This window comes from Grammomys surdaster, unplaced genomic scaffold (genome assembly GCF_004785775.1).
Source record: "Grammomys surdaster isolate TR1022 unplaced genomic scaffold, NIH_TR_1.0 124820, whole genome shotgun sequence".
NCBI classification, from domain to species: domain Eukaryota; kingdom Metazoa; phylum Chordata; class Mammalia; order Rodentia; family Muridae; genus Grammomys; species Grammomys surdaster.
Window position 1 is genome coordinate 255,187 of NW_021619764.1, and position 18,546 is coordinate 273,732.

The 18,546-nt window shown below is 48.9% G+C and overlaps 1 protein-coding gene across 2 annotated transcripts; it reads left to right on the top strand.

The window, feature by feature from the left end:
- The first annotated feature begins 1,025 nt into the window (after positions 1-1,025).
- Positions 1,026-17,510, top strand: Znf775 (zinc finger protein 775). 2 transcript variants are annotated; one of them, XM_028784745.1, is made up of 3 exons: positions 1,026-1,051; positions 9,385-9,466; positions 15,260-17,510. In XM_028784745.1, exons 2-3 carry the CDS (start codon positions 9,436-9,438, stop codon positions 16,849-16,851), a joined length of 1,623 nt encoding a protein of 540 aa, XP_028640578.1. In that variant the 5' UTR covers positions 1,026-1,051; positions 9,385-9,435; the 3' UTR covers positions 16,852-17,510. The 2 variants fall into 2 exon arrangements, with proteins under 2 accessions (XP_028640578.1, XP_028640579.1); XM_028784746.1 differs by lacking the exon at positions 1,026-1,051 and adding an exon at positions 12,864-12,910 and having other exon boundaries at positions 9,440-9,466.
- Positions 17,511-18,546: the final 1,036 nt, after the last annotated feature.

Consider the following 18,546-nt stretch of genomic DNA (forward strand, 5'->3'; position numbering starts at 1 on the left):
TAGAGGCTTGATCAGTTACAGATTGGTGCCATGGTAGGGGTTATGGGACATCCACCTGGGTCCCAAATGCACCTTCAAAGTAGCTCTGGACCCCACTGTGATCACCCAGCTGCGACCAAGCTCAAGGCAGAGGTGGGAGGAATTCCTGTCAGTGTATAGGAAAGGGTGGGAATGAAAACACTTTCCTGGAGGTGTTTGGGAAACAGTCACCCTCCTTGGCAGTCTGGACCTGGTTAGGAGTTAGAAGATATTTCACTCAACTGAACCCTAGTGCCCAGTGAAATTAGATGCGGTTAGGTAACCTCTTCAGACCTGTTTTCTCAGCTAGAAAAAGCTTCTCTGAACGCAGTGGTTTCCAAAGCCACTCGCAAACAGCTCCAAACATCATTTACCATGACTCAATGTGGTCTGCTGATGTGCTGGCTGGCGATGGCTCACTGTGCACTCGCTCATGAGGCAAAGAGCTCTGCGATGTGCAACAGGCAAGTGTGATCAATGCCACCTAAACACAGCTTTCAGGGAGTAAAGAAAAAGCCACAATAAAGTAGACGGACTCTGTAGAGGGCACCAAATGGCACCTCACTACCGCTGTACCCCGCCCGCAACTATGCCACGAGTTTAGATGTCAATACCCGCTTGTGCGGGAGGCAGAGCGCTCAAAAGTGGGCAGATCAGAGGCACCCGGTGGACGGGCACAGCAACAACGCGCTGTCGTGGGGCACAGAGCGTCGGGGACCACTCCTCCCACCCCAGCAGTGTTCAGCTCACTGATTCATTGCTTAGGGCCGCGCGGCCGTTGGCGAGGTCAGATCCTGGCTATTGGCTCCAGAGAACAAAGGGGCCGCCCCGCGGGCTGTTCCAATAGGGCCGGAAGTGTCATCTGAGCCATGCAGCCAATCTGCAGAGGGGCGGTACAGGGCGACCAGCCAATCACGCGCGCCCGCCTGCCCCGCCTGCCCCGCCTGCCCCGGGACTGGCCATGGCTGGGAGCCCGGTACCCAAGTCGCCCCTTGGGTAGCAGTTCCCGTTAACCTTAGCCACAAAGTCAAAGGTATTTATTTCTCAGGCCCCCTCCCTCCGAGTCCCTGTGCAATTCTGGCGGGGAGGGGCGGTGCAGGGACGGACCAGCGCCCGGCCGCTGTTCCCTTGCTGCTCCGCTGTCCCGGGCTGTAGAGGAAGGATGGGTCCCGGGCCTTGAGGAGCCCCCGGGTCCCGCGTGCACCTCAGCTCTGGGCCCCAGTTTTCTGCACCACCAGCACCCTGCCCAGTTTAGTGGGGAGGGACCTGAGGTTGGCTGGGAGGGCAACAGGCCAGAGCCGTAAGGTCTAGGACCATTGGAGAGCCGGGAGGCCGCCCCTCCTGAGCCATCTGGTTGTTCCTGTCTGTGTCTGCCCCCAGTGTAAAAGAGCTTCTGGGGGCAGCAATCCCAGTGTTGGCCACAGAAAGATTCGTAGTAGGGGATCTCTAAGTGAGCGATTCCGTGAGCCGGGATGAGGATGGAGGTGGAGGACAAGCAAGAGGAAAACACGCAAAAGTTACTACTGTGTGCGTGTCTTGGGGGCGGGGGTTGGTGGTGGTTACTGAGACTTCAAGTAAAATGACCGTAGCAGCCTCAGTGGGTGTGGTGTCTGGCGACACAGAGTCTGAACGGGCTCTAGCTGCAGTGGGAAATTGGGTGTGGTCACCTGAGGCTGGAGACAAGTGACAGTCCAGGCTCTGAAATTTTTGTTTGTTTTTGGTTTTTAGTTGTGTTAAGCAATACCATAAAAACATTCCATAGCACTTGTGTCCTGTCAGTTCCAAGGCTCCATGATTCTATGCTTCTACCAATCAGTTGTGGCTGATGTTTATGTAAATGAGCCCTCATAACCGTGTTTTGTAATGGTTTACAAGGCTGGGGTCCAGACTGTGCTAGGGATAGAGGCATCCTGTGTTAGGATGCGTTTGGTCTTCTGGTGGTCACAGAAAGCACGGATGATGACAGTTACCCACAGGTACTTGTTTGGATGACACATAAGCTAAACAGTAGCATTGAGTTTCCAAAAGGTGTTTGTCTCTGGCAAGGTGACCCCTGATTTGGACCAGGGAGGGGGTGTATGGGGAAGGTCATTGCAAAACAGACAAGTTATAGACATGCAGGTAGAGAGGACATTACAAATCTAGATATTGGGTGATTTACTGTGGACAACAGGGAAAGCTAACCAAAGACTATATTTTGAGTGGCCTTGTGGAGACATTTTTATCTAGATTTCCAAGTGTGAGGGAGCTCTTGAAGTATGTTAAGAAAGTAAAAATGTCAAAATTGAAGTTTTAGAAAAATCAGTTTGGAGCTGGGTTGTGGTGGCCCAAACCCTTACTCCCAGCACTCAGGAGGCCAGCCTGGCCTACAGAGTGGGTTCAGGACAGTCAGGACTACAAAGAAACTCTGTCTTGGGGAGAGAGGGGGAAAAAAAGAAAAGAAAGAAAGGAAGGAAGGAAAGAAGAAAAATCATTTTGGGTTTGGTAGCAGATGGATTTGGAGGGACCAAAAAAATCAGTAAAACTTTAAAACTATTTATTTATTCATTCATTGAATGTGTGTGTGTGTGTGTGTGTGTGTGTGTGTGTGAGAGAGAGAGAGAGAGAGAGAGAGAGAGAGAGAGACAGAGAGACAGAGATAGAAGAAGAGAGAGAGAGCGAGACAAAGGACAGAGGACACAAATTTTGGAAGTTGGTTCTCTCACTCTGCCATGTAGATTACATGGATTCTGGGCATCAAGCTTAAGTCAACTGGCTTGCATGTCAAAACACTTTCACCCACTAAGCCAGTGGCTCTCAACCTCCCAGAGCTGTGACCATTCAATATAGTTCCTCATGTTGTGGTGACCCCCAACCATAACATTATTTTCATCGCTGCTTTCATGACTGTAACTTTGCTACTGTTATGAATCATATCGTAAATATCTGTGCTTTCTGATATGGATATAGGCAACTTGTGTTGAAAGGGTCATTCAGGCTCGAAGGGGCTCGTGTTCCATACTGCTGCAGTAAGCTCTTTGCTTTGTTTTCTAGAGTCATTTAGGTGAGACTCACAATTGGTGACAAGTGGCCCAGGACACCAGGTTCCTGATTCCCATTCTAGGTGTGATGTGGAGGCCTGGAAGAGCTTTGCTGGCCTTGGCTGTGGGCTTAAGGGAGAGACTTGGGCTGATGACTCACACTTGGGATAACGCAGCTCACCTAAAGCTGTAGAGGGAAAAGGGCCTTTTGCTTCTGTGTGGGCTAGGCCCTGGAGCATCTCACACTGCCTGGGCTGCTAGGCACAGTCTGTTTATGTCCCACCAGGCTCCACCGCTTCTGTTCCTGCCTCCCTAAGTTCTGTTATTTTATTTTATTTTTTTGGAGTGAAAAGCTGTGTTAATAATGGCTCTGGATATTCAAAGACTTTTTTTTTTTTTTTTTTTTTTAAGACTGAGATTCATGTAGCCCAGGCTGGTGTTGAACTTGATATGTAGCTTAGGCTGGACTCCTGGGGTTCTTGTTTACTGAAAGCTTGGGTTACAAGAATGTATGACTCCGCTCAGCTTTGAGAAGATGTATCTCATGACTGATGCAGTTTCTGCTGTCATGAGTGGACAGTATAGAGAGCTGTGTTGAGATGCCTCACATCGGCATGCTTCTATACTGTTGGAAATGTCTTCTTTACTTCATGTGTCTAAGTGCTTTGCCTGTGTGTATGCCTGTGCACCACATACATGCAGTGCCTTTGGATCGGAAGAGGGAGTCGGGTCCAGTTCCCGGAGTTACACATGATTATCAGTTGTCATATGGGTGCCAAGAATTTAATCCCATCCTCTGCAAGAGCAGCAAGAGCTCTTGATTTCTGAGCCACCTCCCCAGCCCCTATGCCTTGTGTTTTAAGATGCTTTCTCTGTTTACATGTATAACACTCCAGTTTTCTGCTTGTCTGTCCCAATTCTGTCTGACTCCCAGTGGTTGTTTGAAACTGCAGCTAATATTGGACCATAGTCAGTCTTTTACAGCACACACATGTGACAGTTTAATTTATAAATAAAACACACAGGGAGGGTAAGGTCAATTAGTGATTCAGTATAATAGTTATGACAATATACTATAGTAAATGTCGTGAGGTTCTTGGTTCTCTCAAAATGTCTTATGTACTGCACCAGATGAGGCTGGCCACGACTAACTGAATCTGGAAGCACACTGTGGGCAAATGGGCTGTCTCACAGTGTGGCAGATATCCCCTTGGATCTCCATTCTGTGTCTTTGAACTTCTGTCTCCTTAGCTGGTTTGGATAGGAGGTATTCCTTCTTTGTGCATTCGCTTGTGTTTTCTCAGGTTCCTGTTTGCCTTTGGTCATGTTTGAATGAAATCTTTTCCAAGGCAAAGTAAATTTGTTGTTAGCAACAAAGGACTGGGGCCAGAGGAGTGACAGCTTTTAAGTCTTCAATTTAATTGGCCAGTCATTTCAGTGCGGATGGAGGCTCTTTTGTGTCAGCACTCCGGCAGGGCAAAGCTCTGCCTTCCTAGAGTTCCTGGGAGACAGGCGTGGCATTCGCTGTTACTCACAGTGGGGTGACCACACGTGGCCTTTGACTCACACTGACCAATGTCATTGAGAGACTGAATTATAATGTTAATTTATTTGAATTTAAGGATGTTTTTGTTGTATTTTAAAAATGATTCTGTTTTTCATTTTATTTGCATTGGTGTTTTGCTTTCATGTATGTCTGTGTGAGGATGTCAGATTCCCTGGAACTGGAGTTACAGGCAGTTGTTAGCTGCCATGTGGTGCTGGGAATTGAACCTCTGGAGAGCTGAGTCATCTCCAGGTTATTTGAATTTAAAGAATGCATTTGGGCATAGACACCAAACTCCTGAAGATGAGGGACTGGGGGGGTTAGGGTTGTCTTCCAAGTCTCATGCCTACCCTTGAGGCTACATAGTTATAGAGAGTACTCCAGCAGGGACAAAGCTGCCCCAGCCCTATCCAGGTACCAGCATATCCAGGACCTTCAGCAACGACTTAGCCTCTTGGAGGCAGGATTTCCTGTGCTAAATGATGGTGTGGGCTTTGCTTGCTGAGTGCTTGATACCTAGTCAGTGTTCAGCAGCTGGTCACATTCTTCTTGTTCCTGTCACTGTCAAGGTGTTTAAGGAAGCCCTTACTCCTTTCTCAGATGAGGGGGAATGTGGGCAATGCAGCTCCTCTGCCCCAAGGGGAGATCTAAGAACCCCCATGGCACAGAGATACAGATGTTGTTCTCATCTATCCCAATGCAGATGTTGTCCCAGCTCTCTGGCAGTTTCCTGGTGAGGCAGGCAGGCAAGCAGGGAAAGTGAGCAGAAGGCTATCACTGGTGGGGTGCTCTGAGGAGAGGTAGGGTCAGTGGGTTCTAGGAAAAATGTGTCCTTTATAAAGGAAAGTTGAGTAGAGGGGATTGGCAGGTGGGGAGGGTCCTGAGGCAGACTGTCTCCTGTCTGGGTCTCCTGGGGAGGCAAAGGGTCGTTGGTCCATATGAAAGCTCAACAGGATGAGGACTTTGTGGGACTTCTGGGCTGAGAAAAGCCAGCGGCTGGGCGTTTGACATTGGATGTCCTGCTTTACTGCTGATGAAGGAGCTGTGAAGTACCATCCAGTTCTCACTTCCGTTCCTGGGCAGGGTCCTGCACTGTGGGAAGGGTGAGTGAGGAGACCTGACAGGTCCTTGAGGCGCTTGCTGGTCCCTGGCACTTTGTCTCACCTCATTCCTACTTCTGCACTTCATGTGCGTCTGTCTATGCTGACCCCAAAGTCCCCTGTTATCTCCCCAGTCCCAGGTCGCACCACCTGCTGCAGGCCACAGTCCCCTCTTTGTGTTTCTGCAGTTGGCAGAACAGCTGGTGGTTTGGGGCTTTCTATCAGGGAAGTTCATTTCCAAACTGCAACCTGACCCAGTGTGTGGGTATCTAGGCTTGAGCAGGCAGTAGGAAGATGGAGGTGACCAGGGGTGTGTTCTGTCCTTATGGTACTCATGGGTGGGGTGGACGGAAGAGAGAATTAAGAATAGGGTTCAGGCTCCCAGTGGTAGACCAACCTGTGTTCCTGTCTCTTGAGGCTATACAGGAAGGTGTGTGTGTGTGTGTGTGTGTGTGTGTGTGTGTGTGTACCTGTCCCGTAGCTTCTGTGTCCTGCTAGGTGGACAGTCAGCTCACCTGCTCACTCTTGTCAGTTGACTGGTGTGTCAGGTGGGTTATGAGAAAGGTAAAAGGCGTGGTAGAGTAATAGATGGAATGAGAGACACACTTGTCTGTGGTGGCATGGAGGATCTGAGAGGAGTGTCCATGTGCAGGGCCTGCCTTGGGCTTGGTTTTCCTTGGGTGTTGTTCTGCAGACATGTAACAGCTGAGCATACTGGAAGTAGGTCTCAAAAGCCTCCCTCCCCCATCTCTGTCTTTTCTGTATCCCTGTCTTATTTCTCTCCTTTGAGCATGTGTGGGTCTCCTTCCTTCTGTTCCCACATTTGTCCCTGCTGAGACCCTGCCTGGTGTGGCCTGGGCAGACATATTAAGGTGGTGCTCAGGCTGGGTCACCAGGAACCAAAGCCCTTCTGGTTCTGTTTGTGAATCCGTTCTTAGAAGCCAGAGTAGGTAAGGAGGGGCTCAGACTGGGTGGTTTATGGCCTGTCCTGTGTGGCCTAGGCAAGACCTGGCTCTCCAAACTTGTCCTGCATTTCTGACCCACACTCATTCACTCTGAGTCTCCCCTTGGCTAGGTAACCTCTCTGTTTGCAGTTCACAAGGCCTCTTGAGGTGGTCCCCAAGGTGTGGGATGCAGAAACACACATAGAGGGACCTAGAGGCAATGGGTGGAGGCAAGAGGGAGCTCCAGTGTCCGGATGTCTCTTCAGGTAGAGATTGCCTTTAGCTTCCTGTGACTCCCCCATCTCTGCCCACCGGTGGATTTCAGTGTCTAGGAGGATGCACAGCGAGAGTTCTTCCCAGAACCTGCAGCCTCTACAGAAGAGCTCTCAAGGGGTAAAAGGCAGAGGTTTGTTTTGTTCATTGAATAAATATTAGTAAAATGGTGACATTGCCAGACAGTGGAACTCAAGCCCTGGATATAGCCCAGGCAGATGCATCCCACTGCACACACATGCTCTTACAACAAATCACGGCTGGTCCCCAGGCAGGAGGGTGTCACATGCCACATGCAGCTCATTATGAATCCACTTGGTCATTGGGGTGCCATCTGTTAGGTAATTAATTGCCTTTATCCAAATTAAAAATAAACATCATATTTTTATAACAGAAAAGTTTCCAGTCCAGCCAGCCTGCTAGAGGGAGGCATCTACCTTCCCTGGAAGATGGGGCTGTGGGCTTCCTTCCTGTTCATATCGCCAATGGATGGCTTTCAGACTCTTGAAGAAGACCTTAGTGGGTTGTCAAGCTGGCAAGAGGCTAGTTTAGTTTTTGAGAAGATCTACAGCTGTTTAGAGAGGACAGAGCCAGAGCTTAGGAACTGCAAGTTTCTAAAGAAAATATTCTGAGAAAAAGAAAGAAGGTATTTCCTCCCTTCCGAAACAGCTGGTGTTTATCTTTCCAGTCAGGGCACTGGTTTCTAGTCAGCCCAAAGCAGACTCAGGAAGGTAGCCTGGTGTGTGTGTGTGTGTGTGTGTGTGTGTGTGTGTGTGTGTTTATCAAATCAAGGGCTAGTCTTTATTCCGGTCTCTAGAGTTGGTTTTCTAATAGAGGAGAACCCAATCAAAAGTACCAAGAAGGCCCTGTCTGGGGCCAGCGTGAAGTCAGCTTTGAGTTTCCACAGGGCAGCTTACTACACAGCCCCTGCTTGTGTTAAGGTGGTATTAGTGGGTGAAGCCAGACCCCAACCTTAGGAGAGAGTCGTGTCTCTGTGGTGGGTAGCACGAGCCTACTGTGAGCCATGGCTCAAAGCCAGGCAGAGTGTTTGGAAATGCCCAAACCAGTAAGTGTCAGAGGTGATTGGGGGGTGGGGTGGGGGATGGAGCTCCGTTTGTATACTACTAGCATGCTGGAAGCCTTGAGTTCTAGTCCTAGCACCACATAAAGCCAGGTCCAGGTCTGTGATCGAAGCACTAGGGAGATAGAAATGGGAGGTAATGGGCTGGAGAGATGGCTCAGTGGTTAAGAGCACTGACCGCTCTTCCAGAGATCCTGAGTTCAATTCTCAGCAACTACATGGTGGCTCACAACCACCTCTAATGGGCACATGATGCCGTCTTCTGGTGTGTCTGAAGATAGTGACAGTGTACTCAAATATATGAAATAAATAAATCTTTAAAAAAAGAGAAAGGAAATGAGAGTTCATAAACTGAAGGTCTTCTTTGGGTACATGATAAGCAAGACTAGCCTGGGCTACACAAAACCCTGCATCACACTCTTCTAAATATAGAGGATGGTGGTGAAAATAAATGTGAGGGGAGTTAGCCTGTCCATGGAGGTCCCAGAGTAAGCCAGCGACTCTGGTAAGGTGATACTTAAGCAGAAGCAGGAAGCAGGAGTGAGACAGGAAGATTGTAGGGATGAGCTGAGCAGAGCAGCGAGGCTCAGACTGGGGCATCCAAGCAGCCACATGGTCTGCCTCAAGCCATACCCAGGGATAAAGGCAAGCACTTGGGAATGCTCAAAAGATGAGCGTGAGGTAAGACTGATGAATGTTAGATCATGAACTAGGGAGTGTGGGCTGGCATATTCTTGGTGGCGTTGGTGGCATCAGTGGCAGTGGCTACAGAAGCAGCAGTGATGTCCTGGAGGGGTTTACTCTGGGGCATTGGAAGAGTGTCCCACTGACTTAGGACACGGGAGAGAGTCTGCCTTCCGGGTGTTGTTTTGGTTTGGTGATAGTGCTGGAGGTTGAATTCCAGGCCTTGAATGTGGCCAGGTAAGAGCTCTGCTACTTGGACTCACCCCCACACCCCCGCCAGCCTCTCCAGGTATCTTCTTTAACAGGTTCCCCATATCTATGTATCCTTATCTGATGTAGCTGGTTCTCGGGTGGCATGCTCCTCATGTGCTCTCTGCCCATGCTGAGGGTATGGGCCTTGAAGCTCCAGTGTGGGGATTAGGAGACTTTGATGTTTATCCGGTTCAGCTGTTGAGCTGTCTTTATGTCTCTGGGCGCACTAAGGCCTCTCTTGGGCCCAGTTGCCTCTTTGTATGTGAGAGCTGTGCCCACTTAACCTTCCAATCTGCACATTTTTACCGGAGAGAGTGGATAGGACTCAAAAACAAACAAACAAACAAACAAACAAACAAACAACCCTCCAAAAAACAGGGCTATGAGGTGGGAGAGGGGGCTGGGAAATTGGTTTGGACCATGTGCCATTGACCATTCTTTCTCTTTTCTCCTATCTTACCTCCAGGGGGCAGGGCTGAGACCTCACCAGCACTGATGCAGTAGGAGGCCTGCAGGGATGGAGAGCAGCCTGGCTGGCAGCATCTCAGGTAAGAAAAGTCAGCCTGCCCATGTGAGTGAGACCCCTTGTTCTCCTTGGAGCCAAACGTAAGTTGATGTCCTCAACTAGTGTCTTCTAGGATGCAGAATTTCACTGCGGGTACCAGGACTTTGAAGCTCATCCAAAGAATAAAACAAGGACATTAATGTTGGGAGAGGAACAAAAAGGTGAAACCAGGCCGGGAAAGATATGCAGCAGGCTGGGTAAAAAGTGGGGTGTGGTTTTGGTGCTGGAACTGGGGCTTGAAGACTCTCCAGCTGGTCAGATTTGGAGAATGTGCTCTCTGGGTAGGATAGCTGGTTTAGAGATGCTGGTGTTTATTGAATCCAGAGTACTAGAGATCCCGGGGTCACTTGGAGTTCAAGGTCTTCATCTCTCTGCAGGCTGCTATGATGACAAACAGCAGGCAGCCTGGGGATTTCCCAGGCACGAGCTGTCTGGAGTGGAAAATTTTCCTACCTGGTCACGTGCTCTTGATAGGAGCCCTCTGCAGGCCTGCAACAGCCCCCTCCTGCGAATGGCCCTCATCTCTTAGTAGCAGTCCTGTCATGGCAACAGAGAGCATCATTTTGTTATAACAAATGGGGACAAGTACCTACAGGCCAGAGGCTTTTATCATATCTGAGCCCAAGGGAATACGCTTCTGGGCAGGCTGAGGTTCAAGCACACCCCCTTCCTCAGCTGAAGGACCTGCAGGAGCCTGTGCTGTCCACACTCCTCTCTACCCTTCAGTGGGCAGATGGAGAAGGGCTCTGCCCAGAGTCATCTTTCTGGTTGGATGTCAAAGCCAAGTTTAACTAGACAAGACATTAAACATGGGTCTCTGGGTTACTTTAACAGGCAGCATGTCAGTCAGGGTGATTTCTTCTCATTGAATAAACCTCAAATCCACTGTCAGGTTGGATACTTGGTACCAAATGCTTCCTTTGTCCAGATTTCAGTGAAGGTCAGGGGATGACAGTCCTATAATCAATTCACCTCATTAAACTTGGGTATTCAAGTCCTGACAATATATAATTGAAGTCACTACTTTCCTTCTAAAGCATGGCTTTTATTAAAATGAATTCTCAAGAGCAAGCACAGGGAAGACCAAAATTTATTTGGAACTGACTTTTATTAACATTATGCATCAGGAATTTATCATAAGTATTTTCCCCTGAAACAAAGTGTCTTAGTTACTTTTCTGTTTCTGTGATAAAACACCATGACTGAGACAACTTAGAAGAAGAAGTATTTAATTCGGCTTATGGTTTCAGAGGATTAGAGTCCATAATGGTGGAGTGAAGGGACAGCTGAGGACACACCTTGATCAATAACTGAGAGAAAGAGACAGCGAAAGACATATACAGAGAAAGAGGGGGAGAGAGACAGACAGAGAGATAGAGAGACAGAGACAGAGATAGAGAAAGACATACAAACACACACACACACACACACACGCACACACACACACACACACACAGAGAGAGAGAGAGAGAGAGAGAGAGAGAGAGAGAGAGAGAGAGAGAGCTGGGAATGGCACAAGTCTTTTGAAACCTCAAAGCCTATTCCCAATGACACACTTCTGTCAACGAGATCATACTTCCTTCTACCAACTGAGGGGCCAAGTATTCAGACATATGGCCCCTCTGAAGGCTATTCTCATTGAAACTACCACAGAAAGTCAGTTGACACTAAGACATAGGTCAGTCTTCCACCCTGAACTGGTAATGCCACCTTGAGTCTTATGTCACACTCTTCAGTTCCATCAGTCTGTTTGTCTAGTGTGTGATGTCCTTAGCTCTTTAAAATTTCTTTTAGTGCAATACCTGGGCTAGCAGCATCAGCCACTAGCTTTCTGATGGAGCAGTCCCAGCACAGCAGGGTTTCAGTCGAGCGTCTTCTCACCTAAATCTACTTTAGTTTCAGAGCAGACAACAGAAAAACTACAGAGTGGAGGCCCCACTTTCTCCTGTTGATATTTTACCTTAGTGAAGTATGACTGAGAAGCCAATATTGACATAGTAACTATCCAAAGCCCAGAGTGTACACGAAGGCTAACCCTTGGAGCTGGGCTTTCTATGGGTTTGGTACAGAGTCTAGAGTACTGTCACTGACCCCAAATACAGCATCCAAGGGAGGAATCATCCTTCCTTCCTTCCTCTAACCTGAATGACCAGTTCCCTCTTTATGTCGGTTGCCCTTTCCAGGATGTTGTGTAGCTGGAACCACACAGCTTGTGGCCTTTTCAGACTGACTTCTTTCACTTAGCAATTTAGGTTTCCCCAGACTCCCATCTTTCTATGACCTGATAGTGGATTTCTTTTTATTACTACATATCACCCCTTATGTACATATAGCAGTATCTACCCCCCCAACACACACACCTGTTTGCGAACTCCTCCAAGGGCATCTTGTTTTTTGTTTTTTGTTTGTTTTTTTACTTATTTGGGTCAATACTTATAACACTGATTACTGGATTATACAATAAGCTCATGTTCAGCTCTTTAATACACTGCTGAAGTGACTTTTGAAGAAATCGTCATTTTTCATCCCTCCAGTCAGGGAATGAGTCCCTGTTGTTCTGCATCCTTGCCAGTATTGCCGGCTTCTGACAGGGTTAGAATTCTGTGGTAGCATCTTAACTTTTAATATTGTATGAGCCAAAGTTTTCCTTTTAATGATTTTCTTATCAAACCATATACATTATATGTTTTGTAAGTTAACCTAAATGGAATTACACTGAATTTAAGTATTATTTGCTTTTTCATTTTGGAATATATTTGTCCTGGGGCTCTGTTTCACTTCTTTTACTGCAATAAAATACCCTGACCAAAGCAGTATAGAGAAGAAATGACTTCTTTGACTTACAGTGCTAGGTTACAGGACATCCTTTGAAGTCATGGCAGGAAGCCAGTCAGCTAGTCATGTCACTGTCACATCCCATCACGCTTCAGAGCACAGAGATAGTAAAAGTGTCCAGAACTGTCGGCTGCTGTCATCCAGTTCAGCTTTCTTCCTGTCTACAGTCCAGAGCCCAGGTCCTGAAATGGTGCCTCCTGAATTGGGGTGGGTCTTCACACCTCGATTACAATCGAGACAGTCCACCACAGACATGCCCACAGGCCACGTCTTGATCTACATAATTGTTCATGAAAACTCTCTTCCCAGGTGACCGTTAAACCTAATAGCACAAATTCTTCATCTCTTCAATATAGTTTAGTAGTTTTCTTTACAAAGGGTTTTGTGCTTTTTAAGGCATTCACAGATATTTTATAATGGCTATTGTCAGTCTTTAAAAAGTGATTAATTTTGAGTGCTTTGTGCCTGACAGTCTTGTTAAACTATAGTATTTCCACTTGTTAGTGAATTCTCTGACACATGAGAGTTTTTTTTTCTCTTTTTAGTATCTTCGTGTTTCCTCTTATCCTTTGGCTGATTCCCCAGTGACAAGGTTAAGTAATATCAATGATAACAAGTGTCTTTATTCCATCCTTAACCTCGTCTTCTATCCTTTGCTGTTTAATAGAGTGCTTGCTGTAATTTTAGTACACATTTTTTTGTTAACTAGAATTTCCCTATATTCCTAGTTTGCTATTGCTTTCTCTCCTGCCTCCTGAAATGATGTTTTTATCACATGATTCTGCACCTATTGAGAATGGCATAAGACATACTTTCTTTCTTTTTAATGCTAGAGAATTAATTACAGACCTCATGTGCAGGTTTCCACAGAGACAGAAGACAATGTCAGGTCCCCTAGAGCTAGAGTTACAGCTAGTTGTGAGCTACTCCACATGGGTGCTGGGAACTGAATTCAGGTCCTCTGGGAAGAGCAGGACATGCTCTTAAATTTTGAACCATCTCCCAAACCTTCCTTTGAAGTTTTTATAGAGTGTGTTGATGCAGCCATGTTGTATATAACTCAGTTTGGGCTGAAATTCAAGCTTTCTCATTAACTTCTTATAAATGTTTATACAATCTGTTTTTTAAAAAAACACGATCTTATTTAAAATTATTTTTAACGTATTTTTATTTAAAAAAAAATTAAAGACAGAATCTACATAGCCCTAACTGTATTGGAACTCACTATGTAGGCCAGGGTAACCTTGAACTCACAGAGCTCCGCCTGCTTCTGCCTCCCAAGTGTTGGGATTAAAGGTGTGCACTGCTGTGCTAGGCTGTTTGTATTTTTATGTGTATGTGTGTTTTGCCTGCGTGTATCTGTGAATCACCTGCATGCAGTGCCCATGGACACCAGAAGGGGCATCAGCTCTCCTGAGACTGGAGTTACAAGTGGTTATGTGATACCTTGTGGGTGCTGGGAACTGAACTCAGGACCTCTGGAAGAGCAACCAGTGTTCTTAACCACTGAGCCATCTCTCTAGCCCCTTTAACCTGCTCTAAAATAAATTTTAATTAGTATTTTCTGATAAAATTAATTACTTTATATTTACAGATTTAGTGATATAAAGGCTATGTGTGATACTTGAGGATTTGGGGAATCCTTTTGTACTCTTGTTAGTCTTTGTTTTTAACTTTATTAACACCCCTTTCTACTTCTTTGAATGTGCTGCCGTGCTGATGCCAAAGTCTGTTGTGCACAAACCTTTCTCTCGGCTCACAACTGTTTCACGCTACATCCTTTTTATCAGGTGCGAGCATCTTTACTGAAGTATAACACATAGAAAGGTACACATGTTACAAGCTCCATAAATTCTTAAAATGTGAACCCAGCTTTGTGACCAGGATCCACATCAAGGGACACCGATAGGACCTCAGAACCCATGCCTCTGTCATGAGCCATGGTCTTTGCTTCTAATTCACCAGATTGCCAGATCTGTTGTTCATATAAAGTATATCACATCCATACTGTCTTTTCTGAAGCAATCTTCACTGTAACTTCTTACGGCCCAAAGCTCGGGTGTAAGGAGTGGGCTGGTAGCTGTTTCCCTGAGCTCGAGTGGGTTACCTTTATTGAAAGGGCTAGGAGTATGTTTTCCCATGCAGAGCCTTTGGGGCCTAACTACTTACTTATTGTTGGTGAACTTGCTAAGTGGGGGGAGGGGTCTTACCAGTGGGGTGTTCCTGCTCCACCACGGCTACCGTATCGGAGCAGGGGTCCAGCCAGTGAAGAGGAAAGGCTAGTGACTCAGGGTGTGGTACCCCTAACCACTGAGGGACGGAGCATGCCTTTGTCTAGAAAGCACACAGTTCCAAACTCTTAGAAAAAGAACAGCAAGCTTTTGGGCAGTGAGATGGCTCAGCAGGTGACACTCTTACAGGGCAAACCTGTTAGTCAATCCCCGTAGCCTACTTATGGAATGAGAAAGTCAACCCCACAGAGTTGTCCTCTAACCACCACATAAACACACACACACACACACACACACACACACACACACACACGGTGGGGGAGTGTTTAAGTGGTAACTTTGAGCATTGGCCATCTTTTCATCTTTTCTCCCTGGGTCAGGAAGCGTCACTGCTTGGTTCCTTTAATGTCTCTGAATCTTCTGGGCCTTGGGTAGAGAAGGCAGGACAGCGTTGCGTGCCCATGGCCTTGGCAAGCCAGCCATGCACATGTTTTTACTCTCCTGTGGGCTTCCTTCTCACGCCACATTCTGCCTGTCCATATAGGGTCCTTCAAGTCTTTCCCAACCTGGTTCGTATCCACCTTCTTCCCTTTATTTAAATTTTTGCCTTTCACTCTTTCAGCTGTCCCTACTGGTCCACAACCTTCTTCCTCTCTAGGCTCTTTGCACTCCAGAGTGACATCTTCTGACTTCTTCCTTTGTCTCCACAGGAGATGGGCTGGCAAGGATCAAGCAGGAGAAGCCAGAGTGGCTGTTACAGACTGTGGCATCTCAGGCCGTGCTTCCGGAGAAGGACAAGGAAAACATATGTCAGCAGCAGAGTGGTCTCCCATCCTGCCAGACCATGGGGCGGCTCTGGGCTCTGGGGTCACAAGAGGAAACTGGGGGTGGACGGCGGGCCCCACTTCCTGAGCAGGATGCACCGCTGGCTGCTCGAGTTCCAGGGACAGTTCCAGGTCCTCTGAGCCCCTCACTTTCTGCGGGCGGGGGTCACTTTGTGTGCGTGGATTGTGGGAAGAGGTTCAGCTGGTGGTCGTCCCTGAAGATTCACCAGCGCACACACACAGGCGAGAAGCCTTACCTCTGCGGCAAGTGTGGCAAGAGCTTCAGCCAGAAGCCCAACCTGGTGCGCCACCAGCGCCACCATACGGGCGAGAGGCCCTTCTGCTGCCCAGAGTGCACGAGACGCTTCAGTCAGAAACAGCATCTACTCAAGCACCAGAAGACACACTCTCGGCCTGCCACTCACTCGTGTCCAGAATGTGAGCGCTGCTTTCGGCACCAAGTGGGCCTCCGCATCCACCAGCGAGCACATGCCCGAAACCACCTCGGTGCCCGTGTCAACTTACACGAGATGCTCCGGTATGCTGCTACACGACGCTGGGCCTGTCGCCTGCGCCCAGGATCACCACGCGGGCACCCCGAGTGGGTCTGGCTGGGGCTCTGCCGGAGTTGGTGGGGTCAGAATGGTGTCCGGACAACAGCCCACAGCCGCTTAGGGCCCAGTGAACAGCGCCAGTTCATCTGCAATGATTGTGGCAAGAGCTTCACGTGGTGGTCATCACTGAACATCCATCAGCGCATCCACACCGGTGAGCGGCCCTATGCCTGCCCTGAGTGTGGCCGCCGCTTCAGCCAGAAGCCCAACCTCACGAGGCACCTACGCAACCACACCGGTGAGCGGCCACACCCTTGCTCGGACTGTGGACGCAGCTTCCGCCAGAAGCAGCACCTGCTCAAGCACCTGCGCACGCACCTGCCTGGCGCCCAGGCCGCAAGGTGCACCAGCTGTGGTCAGAGCTGCCCCAGCCGTGCAGCACTGCGAGCCCACCAGCGTGTGCACGCAGCTGCAGAGCTGCTGCGCTCGCAGTCTGCAGTCCGGGGTGGTGTGCCCGGCTCCGAGTCACAAGCTGAGATTGCCCAGAGTGTGACTGTGAAGCCCCAAGTTCCCCAGGGTGCTAAGGGAGTGCTGTGCGACCAGGGGTGCGAGACCCTGGCTGTGCCCAGCGAGCAGCGCCAGTTCATCTGCAACGAGTGCGGCAAAAGCTTCTCGTGGTGGTCAGCGCTCACCATCCACCAGCGCATCCACACGGGCGAGCGGCCCTATGCCTGCCCAGACTGCGGCCGCTGCTTCAGCCAGAAGCCTAACCTCACACGACACCGGCGCAACCACACAGGCGAGAGACCCTACCTGTGCCCAGCCTGTGGCCGTGGCTTCCGTCAAAAGCAGCATCTGCTCAAGCATCAGCGCGTCCATCGTGGCGCACAGGCACCACACCCTGGCCCAGAGGAAGAGCTGTAGTGTGCCCTGTGCAGCTGATGGTGGAGGACGGTGGAGTGTGTGCCTGTAGGGTACATATCAGGAACATCAGGAGATGCTCCCCAAGTTAGGCTCACCAAGGCTCTGAGGCCTGAGGATGGTATTCTAGAAGGATCTCAAAGGAAGCCTAAAAAGTGCCTAGTAGGGGAGGTGAGATCAAAGCCGTGAGTGTCTAGGAGGGGCTGTGATTGTTAGTGTACCATTCAGAATTGGCTCCCAGCCATAGGCACCTTGAGAGGGGCTGTTGGGGCCCTAGGAAAGCCACTGTGTGTGAAATGACCTGGAACTGATCAATGGTAGCACTAGCCTGTTACATAAGCTATAAGAAGGTCAGTGGGGTGGTCCCCATGGGAAAGACGGTCACAGACTCCAGGATGCCAATAGAAGAAAGGCTGTGGCTAAGAACGGGTAATTATTTTCCCAGCACCAAGGACAGCGCCAAGCAGCCATGCTGGATGGTTTGCTGGCACAGACTCTGAGCCTCTTGCTGCTTGGGGTGCTGAGTACGGCAGACTGGCCTCACTGGCAATGTGTATGATGATTGAGGGTTGTGGTGCAGTCAGGTGGTCTCACCCGTAGCTTGGGGAAGTGACTATGCAAGGACAGGCTGTCTGTGCCAAGTGTGTGTGTTTCCGTGACTGATTGGGGTCCTTACCCATACTGGTATTGGAAAAAAAAATGAAGGACTAAATATTCCTCGTGGTGTCACTGTTCTTTCTGAGTCATCCTTACTGGAGCCCAGATGTACGAGCTCCCTAGGATAAGGTGTGTGTGTGTGTGTGTGTGGCAGGTGCAGGGAGTATTACCATTCATTTGTGTCCTACTCCTACCCGCTGCCCAGGCTGGAGGGTAGTGTTCTGTCTTCCACTCTCCTTCATGTCACATGTCTCTTCCCGTACACTGAGCCTCCGCCCTCCACTCTATCCTCCTGAAATCACCCCTCATGTCCCTCTAACGAAGGGTGGCTGGTGTGCTGATGCAGACAGGAGCCGGGGCTCCAGCCCAGGCTGGCTATGTGGCCTCGGGTCTATACTCCTTCCAGGAGATGAGGACCAGGGTCAGATACCCTGGAAGCAGGAGGGAGGTGGGACCCAGTAAAGTTCTGGAGAAGGGAGAACACTTGTGGGTGTCCTGGGGCTTGTATTCCCAGGGAAGACAAGTCCAGAGTTCAGCCTGCCTTCTGGTCACCACTCTAAACAGAGACTAGTTTAGCCTTTTATTTTGGAGATGCTAGACCCTTACAGCCATTGCACCTCTCCCGAGGAGCACAGCGCAGTGAAGCTTAGCATTAAGCCTGGCCTGCACTTTCTTGGTCAAATAAATTCTTTGATTCTAAACTGAATCCTGTGCTGGGTGAGGTGTGCTGGTCAGCTCTGAGTACCAAGAGGAAGGTGAACCTGCAGAGTTCCCTGTCCTACTCCTCAGTCCTCCCCCATATCACACACACACACACACACACGCACACACACACACATACACACACACTGGAAGTGGCTTCTCCCCTGCCGCCCTGTTAATACCCTGCCTTTCCTACCCAGCCTGCACTACCCTTCCCAGGAGGTGTCCAGTGTCTTGAATCACATCAGAACAGAATCCTCCCACACTTCTTCCTCTTTGTTATCTAGCAAATCCTGAATCTAGCCTGAAAAGATGAACTACTCCTGAAAGGCATCCCAG